We start from the raw sequence: 21,044 nt of genomic DNA, 5'->3' as shown, positions 1-21,044 counted from the left end.
CACCACAAGCCAGAGCTGAGCAGTGCTCTGATAAAATTATAATATCATTATTAATTAATTAATTAATGAATCCAGAGTCAGAAACAGTCTGAATCTAGAAATAGTGACTTAATAGCTTTAACTGTGGGTCCCCCCCTCCAACCTTTTTATCAGAGCACTGCTCAGCTCTAGCTTATGGTGGTGCAGAGGATTGAACCTAGGGGCTTTGGAGCCTCAGGCCTGAGTCTCTTTGCATAATCATTGTGCTATCTACCCAAGAAGACCCTTCAAGAGACCCTTATTTCTTTGTTTTTAACCAGAGCACTGCACAGCTCTGACTTAGGGTGGTGCTGGGCATTGAATCTGGCACACCTGAGTCTCAGGCATGAAAGTCGTTTGCATAACCATAATGCTGGCTCCTCTGTCCACAGTGAACTGTATTTAGAGCAGATGTAGGTTCACAGTGAACATGAGCAGAAAGCAAGAGCTAGGGGGATGCAGTGGGCTGCTGTAGTGACTACTGAGGCCCCTCTAATGCCAACCTTTGTCTCAGGTGACAGGGACACCTTCGAAAGGCTTTGATGAGAAAGCATACCTGGCAGCCAAGCGGCTGAAGGCCGGAGAGGACCCCTACAGGCAGCATGCCTTCAACCAGCTGGAGAGCGACAAGCTCAGCCCAGACCGGCCCATCCGGGACACTCGCCATTACAGGTATGGTCTTCCTTCTCCTGGCCCAGAAAGAAAGGCAGATGGGCTGGGCGGTGGCACACTTGATTGAGTGTGCATGTTAATATGTGTAAGGACCAAGGTTCAAGCCCCCAGTCCCTACCTGCATGGGGTGAAGCTTCACAAGTGTTGAAGTAGAGCTGTAAAACTCTCTTTCCTTCTCTCTCTAGCCAAATCTTGGTGAGACACATGCCCTATCTGTTGAGCTATCTCTCCAGCCCTAAACACATTTTACTTATTTTTCCAAGCCATTTAAAAAAAAATTGTGATTAATAATGCTTTACAAGATCTTAAGATTATAGGGTAAACATCCACCACCAAATTCTGTGCCCCAACCTTCAACAATAACAACCATAGTTCTCATAAAACTTTAGAAACTGTTTGCTTCTCTTTGTTTGTTTGTTTGTTTGTTTTTACAAGTTCATGTATATCAGTTCTCTAGATTCCACATGAGTTAAACCACCTGGTAGTTATCTTTCATCTCTTATCCCACTAAGCATAATCATTTTCAGTTCCATCCTTTTTCTCCCAAAGGACACAATAGCATCCCTTTTTTGATTGTAGAGTATTATTCCATGGAGTACATATCCCATATCTTCTACTCCACCATCTGTTGATGGGGATCTTAGGCTGCTTCTAATCTCCGTCTATTGCGCATAAGCTGCTATGGGCACATGGGTGCATATGTCCCTGTGAATCAGGGTTTGAGTCCTTTGGATACATGCCTTAAGAGCAGTATTGCTGGATCGTAAGGTGGTTGCGTATTTGTTTAAGGACTGTCCATACAGTCTTCTAGAGGGGCTGTACCAGTTTGCATTCCCACCAACAGTGAGTGTAACAAAGTCCTTTTTTCTCTGCAACTTCACTAACACCTGTCATTTCCTGTTTTGTTGCTTCCACACACATTTTTGAGTGACTCTTAAGTTCAAGGCAGTGGTGGGCAGGTGAAGTAGGCCTGTCCCCTGTCCCACTGCTATTGTCTGGCCAGCTCAGAAGCCTGAGGCTGACAGGGCATGCATTCGTTCGTGTGTATGTCCTTGAGTGTACATGAATGTAGGGGAATGAAAGGAGGCGCTAGCTTTGGTGAGTGTGCCTCCCATTGTGGGACAGGGAAGCTGGCATGAGCCATCCTTTCCTCTGAGGCCCCTTATCTTCTGCTGAACTGCAGACTGCAAGGCTAGATCTTGGTCCAGTCCTTGCTCTAGGAACCCCAGGAAAGCAAACCTAAACCACTTAAGATAGCATTCACAGAGAAAACCTCAGGTCGCAGTCAGGGCACAGAGCTCTTCGGAGGTGCCTGACCCTGTGAGCCAGATCAGTGCCCACTGTCCCAGACCTAAGTCCAGAGATGTACAGGATGGAGAGGCTTGGAGGGGGCAAAGGAGGTCAAGTTCACCTTCCAGATGAGAGGTGGGGAGATTGGATACCTTCAGATGGAGAATGGGTATTGTTTGCTGCACTGCCTCTATCCCGGGCACCAGATGGTTGGGGCTCACAGATAGAGACATATGGTGGTTGAGGAGATAGCTCAGACTAGCAGAGCACCAGCTTGTGTGCCTGGGGTCCCAGAGGCAACAGGTTCAATACTTAGCACCACCTTGGACTATAGCAGAGCAGTACTCTCTGGCCCTCTCTCTCTGCCTCTTCTCTCATTCTCTCTCTCACACAAGAAATACACCTAAAAAGAAAGAAAAGGTGGAGGTAGATAGCATAATGGTTATGCAAAGAGATTTTCATGCATGAGGCTCCAAAGTCCCAGGTTCAACCCCCCTCACCACCATAAGCTAGAGCTGAGCAGTGTGCTCTGGTAAAGAAAGAAAGAAAGAAAGAAAGAAAGAAAGAAAGAAAGAAAGAAAGAAAGAAAGAAAGAAAAAGAGAAAGAAAGAAAGAAAGGAGAGAGAGAGAGGAAAGAAAACTCAAAAGTCACAGATCTGGGTGGGTACTCAGTATCTCCCCCATTTTAGGTGACCAAGCCTCCATAATCCTCAAACCCACATGGGCACTTAGAAACCTAGCTTTTGGGGGATAGGGTATCTCCTTATGGTTCTTGATGCTCCTCCCCCCCCACACACACACACATACACACCTTATCTGCAGGAGGAATCTTTAAAGCCTCCCAAAATGTCTCCCATAGGGGTCCCAGGCTGTCGGGACTCCTGCTTGTCTGACCCCGTCTGCTGGAGGGCAGGAAATGGGCCTGGGAGTCAGCTGTGAGCTGCTGTCAGTTGGATGGATGCTGCCATGGAAAAGGAGTCATTGGCGGAGAAGTCAAGAGCGACTGTAATAAAGGAGATTGCTGTGAAAACCAGCAGCAGCTGTCTGCCTGGAGCCCCAGGAGCCGACTAAATGCACTTGTGGGGGGGGGGGTGGGAAAGAGAGAGAAGGAGCAAAGCTGGCAGGAACGGATTGTTTTAATTTCTTTTCCTGAGGTGGGCGTGTGTGTGTGTGTGTGTGTGTGTGTGTGTGTGTGTGTGTGTGTGTGTGTAGGAGGGACTCAAGGGCCCAAAATGTGGTGTCTGTGGATGGAGGCAACTGGGGGAGGGAAAGGATGAGAGAGAGGGAAATGCCTCCAGTGTCTTCTCCAAGGCTTCAGTTTCCTCCAGGAGTCCCAGCCATCCGTGGGTGGCTGCCCCGTCTGGTGTCTAGGCTCTTGATGGGCCGTGAGTGAGAAGGACTCATAGATCTGCAGGGTTGGGGCATTGTCATGAGCTGGGAGAGAAGAGAGCAGAATGCCAGAGACAAAGAGAGACTGCTTTCCTGGGGGCCACCCTCCCACCCCAATTTGTCTTATTCTTTTTAAAGATAGAGACAGAGAAGACAGAGAGAGAGAGAGATATCACAGCATCCAAGTTTCCGTCAATGCAGTGTGGACCAGGCTCAAACCTGGCTTGTATACACATGGCAGAGCAGTACAGTATCCAAGTGAGCTAGTTCACCAGACCATTTATTTATTTATTTACTTACTTATTTATTTATTGCCTCTAGGGTTATCGCTGAGGCTCAGTGTCTGTACTCCGAATCCACTACTCCTGGTAGTCATTTTTTCCTTTTATTTTATTTTATCATATTTTTGTTTGATAGGGAGAGATTGAAAGAGGGAGACAGACAGGCAGAGAGAGAGAAAGAGAGAGAGAGAGTCACCTGCAACCCTGCTTCCCTGCTTGTGGTGTCCAGTGGTTGAAAAGGGGTCCTTGTGCATAGTAATGTGTGTGTTCAGCAGGGTGCACCACTGTCCAGTCTCCCAGCTTGTCTCTCTTAACTGTCTTAAAGGCAGGGGACAGCAGGTCTTGGGACTTGGGGTGGTCACATGTGCTAGGACAGGATCCTCTACCAAACTCTTTACTGTCTCTGGGGCTCTCAGCACTCAAGGTCAAGGCTCCCAAGCCCTAGAGAGGTGCCCAACCTACAGCTTGTGCTCTCTGCCCCCAGGCTGGGTGGCCTGCGCAGACAGAGCATGGGTATGGAGGTGGCCTGCACCCAGGCATCTGGCTCCCTTCTTGGTCCCACAGAGCTGTTCTTAGGGGCAGCTGACCAGCAGGAGAGAAGCCTCGAGCCTGCCCCCCAGGACGTTCACACAGCTGCCTTCTGACCTCTTTGCTCCCTCCTTAGCTGCCCTTCCGTGTCCTACTCCTTGGACCTGCCAGCCACCAGCGTCATCATCACCTTCCACAACGAGGCCCGCTCCACCCTCCTGCGCACAGTGAAGAGGTAAACCTTGCCCTGGATCTCTCATCCCATCTGCTGAGCCATGGGAGGGGTGGGGGGTAGTGGGAGACATTGAGTCTGGGCACTATAGTCAGTGGGCACCAAAAGGGGGAGTTCTGCCTTGTGAGATGCTGGTGGATCAAGGCAAGGGAGAGTCCCAAAAAAGTCAGTTGTTATTTGAGATCAGGTTCTCAGACTGAAATGCAGGAGCCCAGGGAGGCTGGGAGGCATGGGAGGCCCCAGGCAGTGGCCACCAGCTGTCACTACTCAGAGAATAGTACCACTCCTCTCCTCCTACTCTTAGCCCCATGGAGAAGTTGGACACCTACTCACCCTGTCTCCTCAATGAGCTAAAGGAAGGCTAAGATTCAGAAAGTACAGCCCAGTGGGAGTATTCTTGGGACCAAGGACGTCTGGGTTTCCCAGGGCAGAGAATAGGAGAGGATGTGAGGGAAGGAGTGGAAGGGCTTTTGGAGAACACCCAGCTTCACTAGTCTTCTGGGCAGGCAGCTGGGGCTGCCCTCAAGCAGGGTATCATTTCCCTTTTTAAATAGGTTGTTTTTTTTCTTTGTTTTTTATATTTATTTATGAATAGAGATGATGAGAAAGTGAGAAGAAAGGGAAATATAGAGAGGGAGGGAGAGAGAGAGAGAGAGAGAGAGAGAGAGAGAGACCTATAGTACTTTTTCACTTCTGAAGCTTCCCTCTTGCAGGTGGGGACCAGGGACTTGAACCCAGGTCCTTCTGCATGTTAAGGTGTGCACTCTACAAAGTGTGCCACTGCCCAGCTACTCTTATTTTAATTTAAAAAATATATATTGCCACCAGGATCATTGCTGGGGTTCAGTGTCTGCATGTTGAATCCAACATTTCTAGTGGCCTTTTTTTAAAAAAAAATTATTTTCCCTTTTGTTGCCCTTGTTGTTTTTTTATTGTTGTTGTAGTTATTATTGTTGTTGTTATTGATGTCGTCATTGTGAGATAGGACAGAGAGAAATGGAGAAAGGAGGGGAAGACAGAGAGGGGGAGAGAAAGATAGACACCTGCAGACCTGCTTCACCACCTGTAAAGTGACTTCCCTGCAGGTGGGGAGCCAAGGGCTTGAACCGGGTTCTTTATGCTGGTCCTTGCGCTTTGCACCACCTGCACTTAACCCGCTGCACTGCTGCCCGACTCCCTGTAGTGGCCTTTGTTCTTTCTTTCTCTCTTTCTTTCTTTCTCTCTCTCTTTCTTTCTTTCTTTCTTTCTCTCTTTCTTCCTTTCTTTTATTTGATTGGATGGAAAGGAGTGGGGATAGATAGACACCTGCAGACCTTGCCCTCTGCAGGTGGGGACCTGGGTCCTTGTACATGGTAGTGTATGCACTCAACCAGGTATGCCATCATCTGGCCCCCAAAACAGGGCAAGTCAAACCTCAGCTTCTATATTTGAAATTCAACTAAGACAAATAGGCGGGTGAGGTTTTTGTCTCTATCTGGGGTGAGTCTCAGGTACCTAAGGTTCCATGCATCAGAGTAAGTGGGGTCCTGGGGACAGCCTGAGGAACATACTGCTTCTCAGTCACTGCTCAGGGCCCAGAAGGTGTGCAAGAAGCTGCCTGTGACTGGCATGCTGCCCCTGAGCAGAGGGCAGGGCAACCCCATGGCAGGGGGAGGCTTACTGGAAGATAGTCTCTCAATTCAGACTCTTTCTGTCGCTACCACTGCTCCAGTGTCTTGAACCGAACTCCTTCCAGCCTCATCCAGGAGATCATTTTAGTGGACGACTTCAGTTCAGATCGTAAGTATTCACCTTTCCCCCGCTGTTCCAAATCCCCTTTTCCCTGGGACCATGAGGTCAGTATCAGAGGCACAAAATGAGCTCTCTGTCCACCAGCACCGAGATCCTTTTTCTTTTCTAGATGTGCTCCCTGGCTTCTTGTTCCCTAGTGAGATGATAGTTTTTTAAAAAGTGGGACTGGGGTAGGGTGGCTGGGTGGTGGTGGTGTATCTGGCTGAATGCACGTGTTACAATGCTCAAGGGTTAGAGTCCCCTGCAGGGGGGAAGCTTCACAAGTGGTGAGGCAGGGCTGCAGGTGTCTCTCTCTGTCTCTCCTTCTCTATCTCCCCATCCCCTTTCAGTTTCTGTCTTTGTCTAATAACTAAACTAAACTAAACTAAACTAAACTAAACTAATAAAATAAATGTGAGGCCACCAGTAGTAGCTTCCACACACAAAAGATGGTCCCGCTGGCTCCTGGCTGGTGTTCTCTGGCTCCCCCTGGGGGTGAGGCTGGAGGTGCAGACATTTCTCAGTCTGGCCTGGCAGTCCTCTGTCCCGCAGGGAGGACCTCGCTGCTCCGTGCTTCCCTCTCCTGGACTTGGTCTACAACCACTTCCGGTCATTTCTGGTGACAGACAAGCCACTGGTGGTCTCTGATGCCTGTATCTGAACAAGCATGTTTTCTTCTTTCTGCTTCCAGCTGAAGACTGTCTGCTGTTGACCAGGATACCCAAGGTCAAGTGCCTACGCAATGACCGGCGGGAAGGTGAGTTCTGGGACCCTGACTTGTACTGATTGAACCCTCTGCACCACCACCCCCACACACACATACACACACACACATTCCCTTTGGGAGCCATGTCTGACCTGGATGGTTGGTCTTACTATGTACCTGGTGGTGAGGATCCAGGTCTGTGAGAACCACCCTCACACCCCTGCTGCCCCCTCCCCTTGTCACAGCATGACTTCAGGCAGGGGGCTCCTCTTTGGGCTGCCTGGCTTTCTCTTCTGAAAAGTGGAGAGACTAATAGCACCCTTTCTGCCACGCATAGTTATAGTAAGAATTAAGTGAGGAGTGGCGGAATAACTCACTTGTATAGTGCGCTGCTTGGCCATGTGTGGGGCCCAGGTTTGAGCCCAGCTCCCCATTGCAGTGATCACTACTGGGTTCTCCTTCAGTCTCTCTCTTTCTGCTTCTGTCTTTATATGAAAAAGTTACCTCAGAGAGGAAAGTGGTGAAACTCTGGTGATGACAAGGAAAAAAAAAAAAAAAGGAAAGGGAATCTATAGTGTGTTACCTCCCAGCTCCCCCATACCTCTTCTCAGTGGGCAGGGATGATTCTTGGAAGCATCTAGATTTAAAAAAAAAACAACAAACTGAGGCTGGAAGAGGCAAAAAAACATGCTTAAGGTGAGAGGAGGGGCTGACCAACTAGCTCATACCTGCCTTAGTCTAGAAGATTCTCTCTGCCCAATTGGAGAGCACCACCCTGAATTTCCCAGAGGGGAGTTTTGCTTCTTTTCTCTTTGCTTCTTTTTTTTTTTTTTTGCCATCAGGGTTATCATTGGGCCTTGATGCCTACATGATGAATCCACCACTCCTAGTAGCCACATTTTCCTGTTTTTAAATTGTGTTTGCTAGGACAGAGAGAAATTGAGAGAGTAGGGGGGAGATAGAAAGAAAGAGAGACATCTGTAGCACGGCTTCACTGCTCATGAAGCTTCTCCCTTACAGGTGGGGACCAGGGGCTTGAACCCAGGTCCTTTGCACACTCACTTGGGTGTACCACTGCCTGGCTTCCTCTCCTCTGCTTCTAAACAGCATTGTGCTACAGCTTGTGGTCATTGTACCATGGCTGTTCCTGTGTGTGTCCCTGGTACCCAGAACAGTGTCTGGCACATAGGGGGTACTCCAAGAATGACCTTGAGGTAATGATGGTTGGATGATGAGTGAAAGAGAGGGAAGGAAGGAGGCAATAAGCAAAGGCAAGATCACACTAACGGTAGGAACTCAGGAAACCGCAGCCCCTGAGGGGATGGAGAGCCCTGAGACTCTGGGGGTACGACAAGCAGATGAGCTCAGTCCTGGCACCAATGCCCTCTTGTCACTCCCACCGCAGGGCTGATCCGGTCCCGAGTGCGAGGGGCTGACGTGGCGGTGGCCGCTGTGCTGACCTTTCTGGACAGCCACTGCGAAGTCAACACCGAGTGGCTACAGCCCATGCTGCAGAGAGTGAAGGAGGTAAGCCTGCCATTGCTGGGACCTGTGTCCCTGGGGACGCTTCTGCATGGGGACACAGGGAGCCATCTCTGACACTGGGCAGGCAGTGTGGGGAACATAAACAGCCCGCTTCTCCTCAGTGGTCTCACCTCACAGAGCTTTCTTATCTGGAGATAGGGTGCTTGTACCATTTATCCCAGTGGGTTGTTGGGAGAATGAAATCAGCTGGAAGTGTGGGTGAAGGCTGGACAGTGTTCCCAAGCACAGAGACCCGGATTCAAGTGCCCAGTCCCCACCGGCAGGAGGAAAGCTTCACAAGCAGTGAAGCAAGGCTGCAGACAGATGTCTCTCTCCTTCTCTCTATCTCCCGCTCACCTCTTGATTTCTCTGTGTCCTATCAAAAGAAAGAAAGAAAAAAGAATGGGAGGGAGAAAAGGAAAGGAAGGAACAAATGAAATAAGGAGGGAAGGGAAGAAAGAAGGAAGGAAAACATGAGACTGATTTGTCATGTAGACACTGAGCCCTAGTGAATACCCTGGTGGCAAAAACAAACAAACAAATAAATAAATAAATACATAAAAATAAAGCAGGTAGTGGTACACTAGTAAAGTACATGTTATCATGTACAAGGACCTAGGTTCAAGCCTCTGGTCCACACCTGCAGGGCAAATCTCCACAAGAAGGGAATCTCCATGAGCTGTGAGGTAGGGCTATAGACGTCTCTCTGTCTCTCTCATTCTCTATCTCCCCCTCCCCTCTCAATTCCTCTTTGTCCTATCAAGTGAAAAGAAAAAACAAACAAAGGGGCAGGGGAAGTTGAGGAATGGCCCCTGGGAACAATGTGCAGGTGTCTCTCCTCTGTTTCTTCCTTACTTTTTTATTTCTGTCTCTATTCAATAAATATTTTTAAATGTTCTGAGGGCTAGGGAGACAGATAATTATTATACAAAAGACTCATGCTTGAAGCTCAGAGGTCCAGGGTTCAATCCCCAGCACCACCATAAGCCAGAGCTAAGCAGTGCTATGAGGGGTCTCTCCCCCCCTCCCTCTCTCTCTCTCATTAAAATAAAATAAATAATAGTTTTAAAAAATGTTTTGAAAGTAGCTTGGGGCAGCTGCTGCACAGCGTTGTGAATGTATTGCAAACTACTGAGTCGTAGCCTTTAAAATGGTGAATTTTATGGCATGTCAGTTTTACCTAATGAATTTGTCACAAAACTGAGAATTCTATCTGGGTACAAAACAAGGCCCTAAAAAGTATCAGGGGAGGCCTCCATGGTGCCAAGAACCTACAGGTGTTCTCTGTCAGCCTGCCCTTTACCAGGTTTCTGTGGTCCAGAGATGGGGTTAAAATGTGGGAAGCAGAACAGGATCCCAGGCTGCAGGAAAGGGGGCTTTGAGGCTCAGTGTAGAGTTTGGGAGAAGAATGAAAAGAGAGACTTTGTTCATGTCACCCCATGGAAAGAGAAGAAAAAAAATGATGATAGGTAACTATGTTTTGTATGTGGTATATAATATAATTCATATCCTTCCAAAAAAAAAAAAAAAGAAGAAAGAAAGAAAGCAAAGAAAAGAAAACTCGGTGAAAATCAGCATTTATTCTCCAATGTTTTGAGATGGACTTATGTCTGGGAAGTAAAGAAGGGACTAGGGAGTCTGATCTTAAAGTGGACATGATATGGGAATCCTGACATCCAGAGACCACAAGGACCATGGGTCTCTGCCAGTAGTTCCAGTTGGGAAGACAGCCCAGACATGCACAAGGGTTAATGGCCGTGAATACAACCACAGAAGGAGCACCCTGACAGCACAGGATTCACTGTCCCAGGAGTTGTCTAGACTGTAATTGTGACAGCAGCTTAGGAGAGGAAGAAGCTCTTCATTCAGCCTGTAGCAGTCAGGGAGGATTTCACTGAGAAGCTCCACTGAATGTGAGAAGAAGAGACTGGGAGACCCCTAGGTGGGTGATCCCTCTCCTACTGCTGGGACTGGTTTGGAACCCGGCTGTGGTCCTGCAGGATAGCTCGAGGAAACTTGACAGGACTTGCAGAAATTGCTGGGTGTCCGCTGACTCAAGGAGACTTTCCTCTCAGAGCTGGCAGGTGCCCTTGTTCCCTCCTTGGCATCCCTGACCTCACACCCTCTTGCCTTTGCTCTTGCAGGACCACACCCGTGTGGTGAGCCCCATCATTGATGTCATCAGCCTGGATAATTTTGCCTACCTTGCTGCGTCTGCTGACCTGCGCGGAGGTGGGGCCTGCTCCAGAGGAAGGGGGTTGTAGACTTAAAAGGGAGCAAGTGAGGAGTGCTGTCTCCTTCCCAGCTGTGCCAGAGTGCCTCATATGTCGATCTTGGGTGGACCCCTGGGAGCACGGACAAAGGACTAGAGCCGAACACTCTGGGTACCCCCAGTGACAGAGCCAAGCTAGTCTCCCACTCCCACTGTGGGCTGGCACAGTCTCCCCAGCCCAGCAGCCACAGCCAAGTGCTGGGAGAAGGACCTCATGGGACAGCTGCCTTGAGGGTGTTGGGGGTGGGGGGGGGGGTGGAGCTTGCCGGCTTGTACAGGTTCCCGACCTGCACTCTTGAAAATGGTCTAGACCTGCCCTGCCTCAAGCTATTTTAGTTTAATTAATCAATTTGATAGGACAGAGAGAAAGTGAGAGGCGAAAGGGGCAGGAGAGAGAGAGAGAGTAGAGAGAGAGAAACTGCTTCACTGTTCATAAAGCTTCCCCCCCCCCCCCCCGCAGGTGAGGCCCATGGCTTGAATCTGGATCCTTGCACATGGTGACATGGGCACTCAACCAGGTGCAGCACTGTCCAATCCTTGCTGTGAGTCCAAAAATGCACACCAGGTTCCATAAGGCTTAGCGTGAAAGAATGCAAAGATCTCCCTAGTCATTTTTATTTTTATTAGTGATTTACTATTGATTTATAAATTTGGGGTATAATTTCACACCGTTCCCAACACCAGAGTTCTGTGTCCCCATCCCCTCCACTGGAAACTTCGGTGGTTCTCCCAAGGTCAGAGATATGGGTTGATTACTATGTCAATCACTATTTTTATATGTGTTGTCCATCTTTTTCCTATTTCCTATTTCCTAGGAAGGCCCTGCATTCCCTTGTTTCCTAAGTCACACCTACACCTGTTACTACATCTGAATGTCTTTCCTTTTTATCTTTTTCTCTCTCTGGGTCCTAACAGAATTGGAGTTCAAAGCCTTCTGGTCATCTTACCCTAATATTTCTCCCACTCTGGGAGTATGGACCAAAATTCTTTATGGGGTGCAGAAGGTGGGAGTTCTGGCTTCTGTAATTGCTTCTCCACTGGACATGGATGTTGGCAGGTCGATCCGTATCCCCATCCTGTTTCTGTCTTTCTATAGTGGGGTAAGGCTCTAGAGAGGAGAGATTCCAGGGCACATTGGTGAGGTCTTCTGACCAGGGAGGTCAGGATGGAATCATAGTAGCATCTGCAACTTGGAAGCTGAAAGGCAGTAAGACAGAAAGAAGGACAAGGGACCCAGGTGGTGGTGCATCTGGTTAAGCACACATACTACAGTGTGCAAGGACCCATGCTCAAGTCCCTGGTCCCCAACTGCAGGAGGAAAGCTTCACGAGTGGTAAAGCAGTGATGCAGGTGTCTCTCTTTCTCTCTCCCTCTGTATCTCCCTACCCTCTTGATTTCTGGCTGTCTCTATCCAATAAATAAAGATAATTTTTAAAAAATTTAAAAAGAACAAAATGTTTAATAAATAGGAGCCAAAAGTAGGACTAACACAGGTGACAAGAGGGATCTTAGGGTGGAAAGAAGCTAGGGAGTCTATTTTAGGGATGTTACTAGGGTCCTGTGACTTTAGTAATTTTTGTTTGAGCTTGATAGCTAACATGAACGTGACCTAAGAATATTGTCTGTGGGAATCGAGCAGTAGCGCAGTGGGTTAAGCGCAGGTTATGCAAAGCACAAGGGCCTGCATAAGGATCCCGGTTCAAGCCCCCAGCTCCCCACCTGCAGGGGGGTTGCTTCGCAGGCAGTGAAGCAGGTCTGCAGGTGTCTATCTTTCTCTCCCTCTCTCTGTCTTCCCCTCCTCTCTCCATTTCTCTCTGTCCTATCTAATGACAACAACATCAATAACAACAACAATAAATACAACAACAATGAAAAACAACAAGGGCAACAAAAGGGAAAATAAACAAATATTTTAAAAAATAATATTGTTTGGGAAGATGGTATCAGAGTTGAGAGTAGGACTAGAAAGCTGGCTAAGGGCAAAGAGTAGCTCCCAAACTTGAAGAAAAATATATAAATACAATTAACTGTTTACCCCTTCAATCTGACCCAGGGCCAGATTTTTATTCATATATTCATATTTAACACAGGAGCCGATATAACCTCTGAATCCCTGTCAGTTTGGGCTTACATTTCATGGTTACAGCTGGGAGCATTCATTCAAGTGGCAGAGTAGGATGACCCAGCCTCCCTTCAGAGAATAGGACAGTCCCTACCGTTGATACTTTATAGTGAGGGCGAGGTCCTGGAGAGGCCCTTGAAAGGGCTTATGATGATGTTCCTGGTGGATTGGTGATTAGTGATGGTAGAGACAGGGATCTGTTAGAGGTCTAGGCCTATCATATTTATGTGGGAGTCCAAGGACTCCCTGCCTAGTCATTTTTATTCGTTTATTTATTTTTATGAGAGCACTGCTCAGCTCTGGTTTATGGTGGTGTGGGGGACTGAACCTGGGACTTCAGAGCCTCAGGCATGAGTCTCTTTGCATGACCATTATGCTATCTTACCCCTAGTCATTTTTATATTAATGAAATGCTGAAATGATAACATTTCAGATATACTGACTAAGATACATCATTCAAATAAATTTCTTTTTTAATATTTATTTATGTATTTATTCCCTTTTGTTGCCCTTGTTTTATTGTTGTAGTTATTATTGTTAGTTACTGATGCCATCGTTGTTGCATAGGACAGAGAGAAATGGAGAGAATGGGGAAGAGAGAGGGGGAGAGAAAGATAGACACTTGCAGACCTGCTTCACCGCCTGTGAAGCGACTCCCCTGCAGGTAGGGAGACAGGGACTCGAACTGGGATCCTTATACTGGCCCTTGTGCTTTGCACCACGTGCGCTTAACCCACTGTGCTACCAACCAACTCCCTCAAATAAATTTCATATGTTCTTACTTTTTTATGACTGCTAGATAAAAAGATTTTAACTAGGGGCAGGGATAAGGTATAGTAGTTATGCAAGAAACTTTTTTTTTTTTTTTTAGGTAGAGAGAATGAAAGAGACCATAGCACTGAAGCTTCCTTCAGTGCAGTGGGGGCTGGACTTGAACCTGGATCTCACACACAGCAAAGCAGTGCACTACCCAAGTGAGCTGTTACACTGACCTGAATCCGACTTTCATGCCTGAGGCTCCAAAGTCCCAAGATCAAGCTTCAGCACACCACCATAAGTCAGAGTAGTGCTCTGGTTAAAAAAAAAAAAAACACATTATACATCTGTGTCTTGTGTTTCAAGCCTCCATTCTATTTCATAGGGACCATTCTGCTGTAGAACTTATAAGGTTGTGTCGTCCAACATAAAAGACAACAGTTGCATTTGATGACTTTAGCTTAAATGAATTAAAAATACGTATGATTTAAAATGTGGATCCAGGGAGTCAGGTGGTAGCACAAGGACCGGCGTAAGGATCCCGAGTAGAGCCCCCGGCTCCCCACCTGCAGGGGAATCACTTCATAGGTGGTGAAGCAAGTCTACAGGTGTCTGTCTTTTCGTCCTCTCTCCATTTCTCTCTGTCCTATCTAACAACAATGACATCAATAACAATAATAACTACTACAACAATAAAAAAACACGGGCAACAAAAGGGAAAATAAATCTAAAAAGTTTTTTTAAAAAAGTGGATCCTTGGTAATGCTAACTAAGCACACTGCCCCCCCCCCACCCTCTTGTTAGGGAAGAAGCAGCTAGAACATCCCCATTACTGCAGAAAGTTCTACTGGCTGGGCTGCTCCAGATAATTTACTGCTGGGGGCTAGTGAGCAGACTGAGATTCCTCTTTGGAACCCAGTTTCTCAATAAATGGACACAGCCAACCTTGGAGCAGTGGAGGTGGGGGTGGTTCTGAAGGAAGTCAATCATTTCTCCTTTTGAAGTCACCACAGGGTCTTTCCATTTGCTGTTACCCCTTACCTGGAGCTCTATTCCCCTGGCAACTGTATGGCTCAAACCTTCATTTAGGTCTTTACTCCAGTAAAGCAAAGATCCTTATCTGAGAGCCGCGCCTAGTGATCGTTACTAGACTAGAAAAGTATGGAATCAGGAGTCGGGCGGTAGCCAGCGAGTTAAGTGCACGTGGCGCGAAGTGCAAGAACCAGCGTGAGCATCTGGTTCGAGCCCCCGGCTCCCCACCTGCAGGGGAGTCGCTTCACAGGCAGTGAAGCAGGTCTGCAGGTGTCTTTCTCTCCCCCTCTCTGTCTTCCCCTCTTCTCTCCATTTCTCTCTGTCCTATCCAACAATGACGACATCAATAACAACAACAATAAAAACAACAAGGGCAACAAAAAGGGAATAAATAAATAAAATAAAAGTATGGACTCTTTATTAGTTTCTTTATTAGTTCATCTACGCCGATGACATCTGCTGTGCAACTCAGGCATCCAAGTTCGACATCCTCGAGGAAACACTCATGAAAGACACATCTCTGATATCTGATTACTGTAAAAAATTGTGACTAATCCCTAGCACTGCAAAAACAGTATCATCTGTTTTCCATCTACACCATGCCTCGGCCTCGCGTGAGCTTAATGTGCAGCTTGGTGATACGAGAATCCGGCATGAAGCCCAGCCAGTCTATCTTGGCGTTACTCTCGATCGCACTCTGTCATTTCACAAACATCTCATAAAAACTGCAGCAAAGGTGGGCACGAGGAATAACATCATTGCAAGACTGGCCAGCTCCTCATGGGGCGCAAGAGCTTCCACACTACGATCATCATCTCTGGCATTATGCTATTCCACTGCAGAATACTGTGCCCCAGTATGGTTCCGTAGCCCCCATGTCCACTTGGTCGATTCCAAATTATATTCCTCCATGAGGATAATTTCTGGAACCATCTGTTCCACCCCGATTCCATGGCTGCCAGTTCTTAGCAACATCGCCCCGCCAGATATTCGTCGGGATGCGGCGTCATCTAAGTTCATTTCCCATGTCTACGCTCGACCGGACCTGCCAATATACGCGGATATCTTCGCCCACCCTGTTCAACGCTTGACGTCTCGTCACCCAATCTGGTCCCCTACACCTACACTGAACTTCTCTGTTCCAGTCTCTTGGAAACAGAGTTGGCAGTCAGCTGAGGTAAAGAACAAACACCTCATCACAGACCCCTGCAAGCGTCAACCCGGTTTTGACCTAGCACGTTATGATTGGGCCCTCCTCAATCGCTATCGAACAGGCCATGGCCGGTGCGCCGCTATGTTCCATCGCTGGGGAGCCAGAGACGACCCGAACTGCCCCTGCGGCTCCAGACAGACTATGACCCACATAGTCAACGACTGCCACCTCTCCAGATTCAAAGGAGGTCTCGAAACTTTACATCAGGCTCAACCTGATGCTGTTGACTGGCTACAGAAGAAGGGCAAACGCTAGAAGAAGAAGAATTAGTTTCTTTTCTCTTTAAAATCACTCTTCACCCTCCCAATGACATTCCTTTTTGGACTGATCTTTGGGGTCTGTTTGTCTATCTATCACCTGTCTGTCTGTCTGTCTATCTATCTCTCCCACTCCAAGAGTTTTTGCTGAATTGAAAATGCACACTTATGTGACCATGAGGTGGTGCACCCCGTTGAGCTCACGTGTTGACCTGTGCAAGTCCCCAGCCCCAGTTGCATGAGTGGTGAAACAGTGCTGTAGATGTCTATTCCCTTTATCTTCCCCTTCTCAATTTCTCTCTGTTCTACCAAAATGTAAAAGAGAGCCTGGGTGGTGGCATACTTGGTTGACTGCACACATTACCATGTATGAGGACCTGGGTTCAAGCCCCCAGTTTCCACCTGCAGGTGGGACCCTTCACAAATGGTGAAGCAGATGTATAGCAGATGTATAGGTCTCTCCCAACCCCCTCCACCTCCTCCTCCCCGCTCCCTCCCTCCCTGTCTCCCGATCTCCCTAATCACCTCTCAGTTTCTCTCTGTCCTATCAAATAGAAGAAAAACAAAAATTATAATTTAAAAATCAAGCAAGACTTAAAAAAAAAAAGGCACTGAAAGCAATGGATTTGCCATGCAGGCATGAGCCCCAGAGATAACCCTGGAGGCAATATTTTTTAAAACAAGATAAAGGAAGTACAGATTTACTTGTTACAGAATGTATACCCTGAAGCAATGTGGGGTAGGCTGTTCCCAAGGGAGGGGACAACCAGTGTTTCTTAGACAGAGGAAGCAACGCACATCCTAGAATTCAGAGCAGGGTGCAGCCTGCGGCCTCCATCTTACCCCTCAGGCTGGATGGAACTTCACAGGGCAATGACCCAGCTCATTCAGAATGGGGGGTGGTGGGGTCTCCATGATCTGGGCACCAGCCAAGGGAGACCTAGAGGTGGCAGAGTGAGGTGTCAGTAGCTCCCAGAAGGCGATGCCCCATGCTCACCATGCTTTGATCCTTTAAGGTATTGTTATTATTATCATTGTTGTTGTTATTTGTGATTAGTAGTAAGTTACAAGATTGTAAAATCAGAAGTGTAGTTCCCACACCACACACACCAAAGTTCTGTGCCCCTGCCTCCCAATGATAATCACCATAGTTCTCACATCTTACAAAGTTTGTTTTCTTCTTCCTCTTCTTCCTCCTCTTCTTCTTCTTCCTCCTTTTCTTCTTCTTTTGCAAGTTCATGTGTATCAGGTAAATTTCACATATGAGTGAAACCATCTTGATAAGCATAATCACCTCCAGTTCCATCCATTTTGTTCCAAAAGAAGCAATATCATCTTTTGATGGCAGAGTAGTATTCTATGGAATATATATCCCATAACTTCTTTAGCCAGTCATCTGTCAATGTGCATTTAGGCTGCTTCCATTCTTGACTATTTTGAACAATGGAACTATGAACATAGGGGTGCATATGTCTCTTGGAATTAGTGTTTAGATGTCCTTTGATAAATACCAAGAGTGGTATTGCTGTATTACAAGGTAATTCAACTTCCCTTAGGTTTTGACTGGAGCCTACACTTCAAATGGGAACAGATCCCCCTGGAGCAGAAGATATCCCGGACAGATCCCACCAAGCCCATCAGGTCAGGACCAGGCTGAACTCTCTTCTTTCCTTGGACTGGGGGTCTGGGAGGTGCCTGTCTCAGTTTCCTGGGTTTCTGAGGGTGCATAAGTGCTGACTTTGTTCTGGGACCAGGAGACAGAGAGCACAGGGAACTGGCCAGACTTTTTGCTCCAGTGTCCCAGCTATCAGGTGGCACTGGGCAAATAACGTTGGGGTGCTGACACCAGCTAGAGGGATCCCAAGCTTCTCCAGCAGCTCATACCTGGCCTCTTCTCTCTCTCCCTGCCCCCAGGACACCTGTCATAGCTGGAGGAATTTTCGTGATTGACAAGTCCTGGTTTAACCACCTGGGAAAGTACGATGCCCAAATGGACATCTGGGGGGGAGAGAATTTTGGTAAGTTGGGAAAAACACAGCAGCTTCAGCAGTGCTGACAGCAGATAAACCTCGGTGTGCAATCTCCATGCTGAAGCCTCCATATACCATCACTTAGTCATTCCTCAGAGACTCTATGAGAGAGTCTCTTCTCTCTCTTACTGATACAGAATGTGCTGCAGAGAGAGACGAAGTAACTGTTCCAGCTTCACATAAAAAGGCAAGGTGGCCAGGGGAGTGTGGTCACATGGCTGGGCCTATATGGAAGGGTTCACAGAGCAGATCTGGACTCGGTTTATAGCTTCAACATTGCCTCCTATAGGAAAGGATGGGTCTGGGCTGGCGCAGAGGGGTCAGATGGCCTGGGGGGCTATAGCTATTTGGCTCCAGGCAAGTTATAACTTCATTAAGCCTCCTTTCCACCCAAGAGACAGAGGTGAGGAGGCAGCAGCACTAATAAAAGACAGATCTTGGGGGGGGAGGGGGCTGGGTGGTAGTGTAGCAGGTTAAGCGCATATGGCGCAAAGTGCAAGGACTGATATAAGGATCCCGGTTCGAGCCCCTGGCTTCCCACCTGCAAGAGAGTCACCTCACAAGTGGTGAAGCAGGTCTGCGGGTGTCTTTCTCTCCATTCTTCCCCCTTTGTCATCCCCCCATTTCTCTCTGTCCTATCCAGCAACAACATCAATAACAACAACAACAATAATAATAATAACCACAACAATGATAAAACAAGGGCAACAAAAAGGAAAAAAAAAAGTAGTCTCCAGGAGCAATGGATTCATGGTGCAGGCACCAAGCCCCAGCAATAACCCTGGAGGCAAAAAAATAAAAATAAAAGACAGACCCTGATCAAGTACTTTCTCCTTACACCTTCAGGTGAGGCAAGGAGAGTGGGGAAGATGCTTATCCTCCCCAAGTGCAGTCTGCCATAGGTATCTGAGACTGCAGTTCCCATCAGGGGCACCCACAATTCAAGCAGTGTATCCTGGACCTACCCTTTCCCCTAGTGCACAGCCCTACAAAGATACCCCCCCAAAATTCTCTTGTGTCCGTGCACTGGGCCTTCCCAGCTCTCAGTAGTGAGCCTGGGGGCTGCACTGGGCTCTAAGCTTCCTGCTTTGCATATGAGGGTCAGAAAACTGACCAAGCCACTCAGAGGGTGTGTGTGTGTGTGTGTGTGTGTGTGTGTGTGTGTGTGCTGGGTGCTGAGAAGCTAGTGATACTTGAACTTTTCCTGGTCCCTGCAAATCCTTGTTCATCTGGCTCAGTCCTGGGGCTCAGGGTCCACCACAGTATCCACAACCAGGACACCACTGTTTCCTTGGCTAATGTTTGGATGTTGAACTCGTTGTTTTGTGCTTCACCCTCTGGAGGACTTTTAGCTGGACTCTTGTCCTGGTTTGAGTCTCCAATATTTTTTCTTGTTGTTTTAACCATTTTATATAAGTTAACAGTTTTTTCAATCCCTGAGTTGGAGTTCAGTGGTGTAAAAGCCTTTTTTTTTTTCCCCTGTAGGCTATGGGAGCCTGAGGGCTTTTAAACTATCAATAGGCTTCTTAGCTTAATCACTGACTCCTGACCAAGAGATAAAGCAGGGTGTGGCAGAGATAATCCAGTGGTTATGCAAAGAGACTTTCACAGCCCCTCAGCTATGCCACCGAGGTATAGGTCTTCTCCTGAGTTTCCCGGTTAGATCTCTGTACCCTGGTGTCCCTCCCTGTTGCTGCTCCAGATTCTGAGGGTAGTAGCAATGGAGACTCAGAGTTGCACTTGGTGAGTCTCTGGGGAGTCCTTTCCTCCCTTCAGCTGTCCCCTTGTTGGTGGAGCAGACTGGAGGTGGTGTCTCCACTGACAAACTGTTGAACTGTTAGCAGTCACTTAATCTCTCCTTAGGCCCCTCTCTCCTCTCTGTCACCAGCCACGCGTGTTTGTACTCACGGGTGATTTACTGGGTTTCTGTGGTCATTCTAGTCCTGTCTTGTTTCGGTCCGGGTGGTCTCCTTTGGTATTCCTAGTTGATCCGGGAGAGGAGAGGAGAGGAGAGAAAGCGATCTGCTGCTCGTAGCTCCGCCTCCCAGGCTTCTTAGTTTAATCACAACACCACTGTTTCATTTTGTTTGTTTTTATTATGTTTTGGTGCTGTTACGGCCTCGTATTAGCTCGATTTCACCATTACAGGCCAGCTTTTTCAGCTAAATAGAGAGATCCCACAGCATTGGAGTCTCCCCTGGAGACATAACTCTTCCCATATGGTGCTGGGGCTCGAACCTAGACCGTGTGTGTGGCTAGGCATGCACCCTACACCCTGTGGGCTCTCTCTCCAACCCAGCTTTCATTTTTCGTCCCACCAAGAATCTTAAAATGTAAATAGGACTAGTGGCATCTCACCTTTTTGATGGGTGAGTAAACTGAGGTGGAAACTGCTTTCTAGATTTCAGCTGGGAAGCTTCAGATCTCACAAGTGTAGGTGGGGTGAGGGGGGCAACCTTAGCAGAGCCTCTGGGACAGTTCTGAGGTGTTCTCAGGGTCAAAGTCTGTGTTTCCCAGATGGTAGGAAGATGTTCTTGCTTTTTTTTTTTCTCTCCCTGATAGGAAATAGATGGGCAGTGGGACTTCAAAGAGACCCGGGTTTGATTCTTCAAAACCAGCAGACCTGATAGGTGGGGTAGACAGCATCATGGTCCTGGCAAAAGACTTTCAAGCCCGAGGCTCCAAAATCATAGTTTCAATCCCCTGCAATACTATAAACCAGAGCTGTTTTTCAATTTCGGCCTGAGAGTGAGATCATCCCATATTCATCCTTCAGTTTCTGACTTATTTCACTCAACATGATTTTTTCAAGGTCCATCCAAGATCGGCTGAAAACGGTGAAAAAAAAAAAAAAAAAAAAAAAAAACCAGAGCTGTGCAATACTCTAGCAAAAACAAAACAAAACAAAACAGTGGGCCTGGAAGCAGGTGTGGGTTTTGTTCCTCTTTTAAC

The 21,044-nt window shown here is 47.6% G+C and overlaps 1 protein-coding gene across 3 annotated transcripts in view; it reads left to right on the top strand.

Moving 5' to 3' along the window:
- GALNT16 (polypeptide N-acetylgalactosaminyltransferase 16) overlaps nucleotides 1–21,044 on the top strand; it is a 132,229-nt gene that overhangs the window by 88,572 nt on the left and 22,613 nt on the right. For all 3 annotated transcript variants that reach the window (XM_007535322.3, XM_060174753.1, XM_060174754.1), the window contains 8 exons: nucleotides 533–690; nucleotides 4,315–4,413; nucleotides 6,122–6,189; nucleotides 6,872–6,937; nucleotides 8,292–8,413; nucleotides 10,555–10,642; nucleotides 17,619–17,703; nucleotides 17,977–18,080. In XM_007535322.3, coding sequence (XP_007535384.1) covers nucleotides 533–690; nucleotides 4,315–4,413; nucleotides 6,122–6,189; nucleotides 6,872–6,937; nucleotides 8,292–8,413; nucleotides 10,555–10,642; nucleotides 17,619–17,703; nucleotides 17,977–18,080 — 790 coding nt within the window. The remainder of the gene's footprint in view (nucleotides 1–532; nucleotides 691–4,314; nucleotides 4,414–6,121; nucleotides 6,190–6,871; nucleotides 6,938–8,291; nucleotides 8,414–10,554; nucleotides 10,643–17,618; nucleotides 17,704–17,976; nucleotides 18,081–21,044) is intronic.

Source organism: Erinaceus europaeus, chromosome 16 (assembly GCF_950295315.1).
Source record: "Erinaceus europaeus chromosome 16, mEriEur2.1, whole genome shotgun sequence".
Lineage (NCBI taxonomy): Eukaryota > Metazoa > Chordata > Mammalia > Eulipotyphla > Erinaceidae > Erinaceus > Erinaceus europaeus.
The sequence above is the reverse complement of the archived record's forward strand: the minus strand, read 5'-3'. Positions and strand labels throughout refer to the sequence as shown.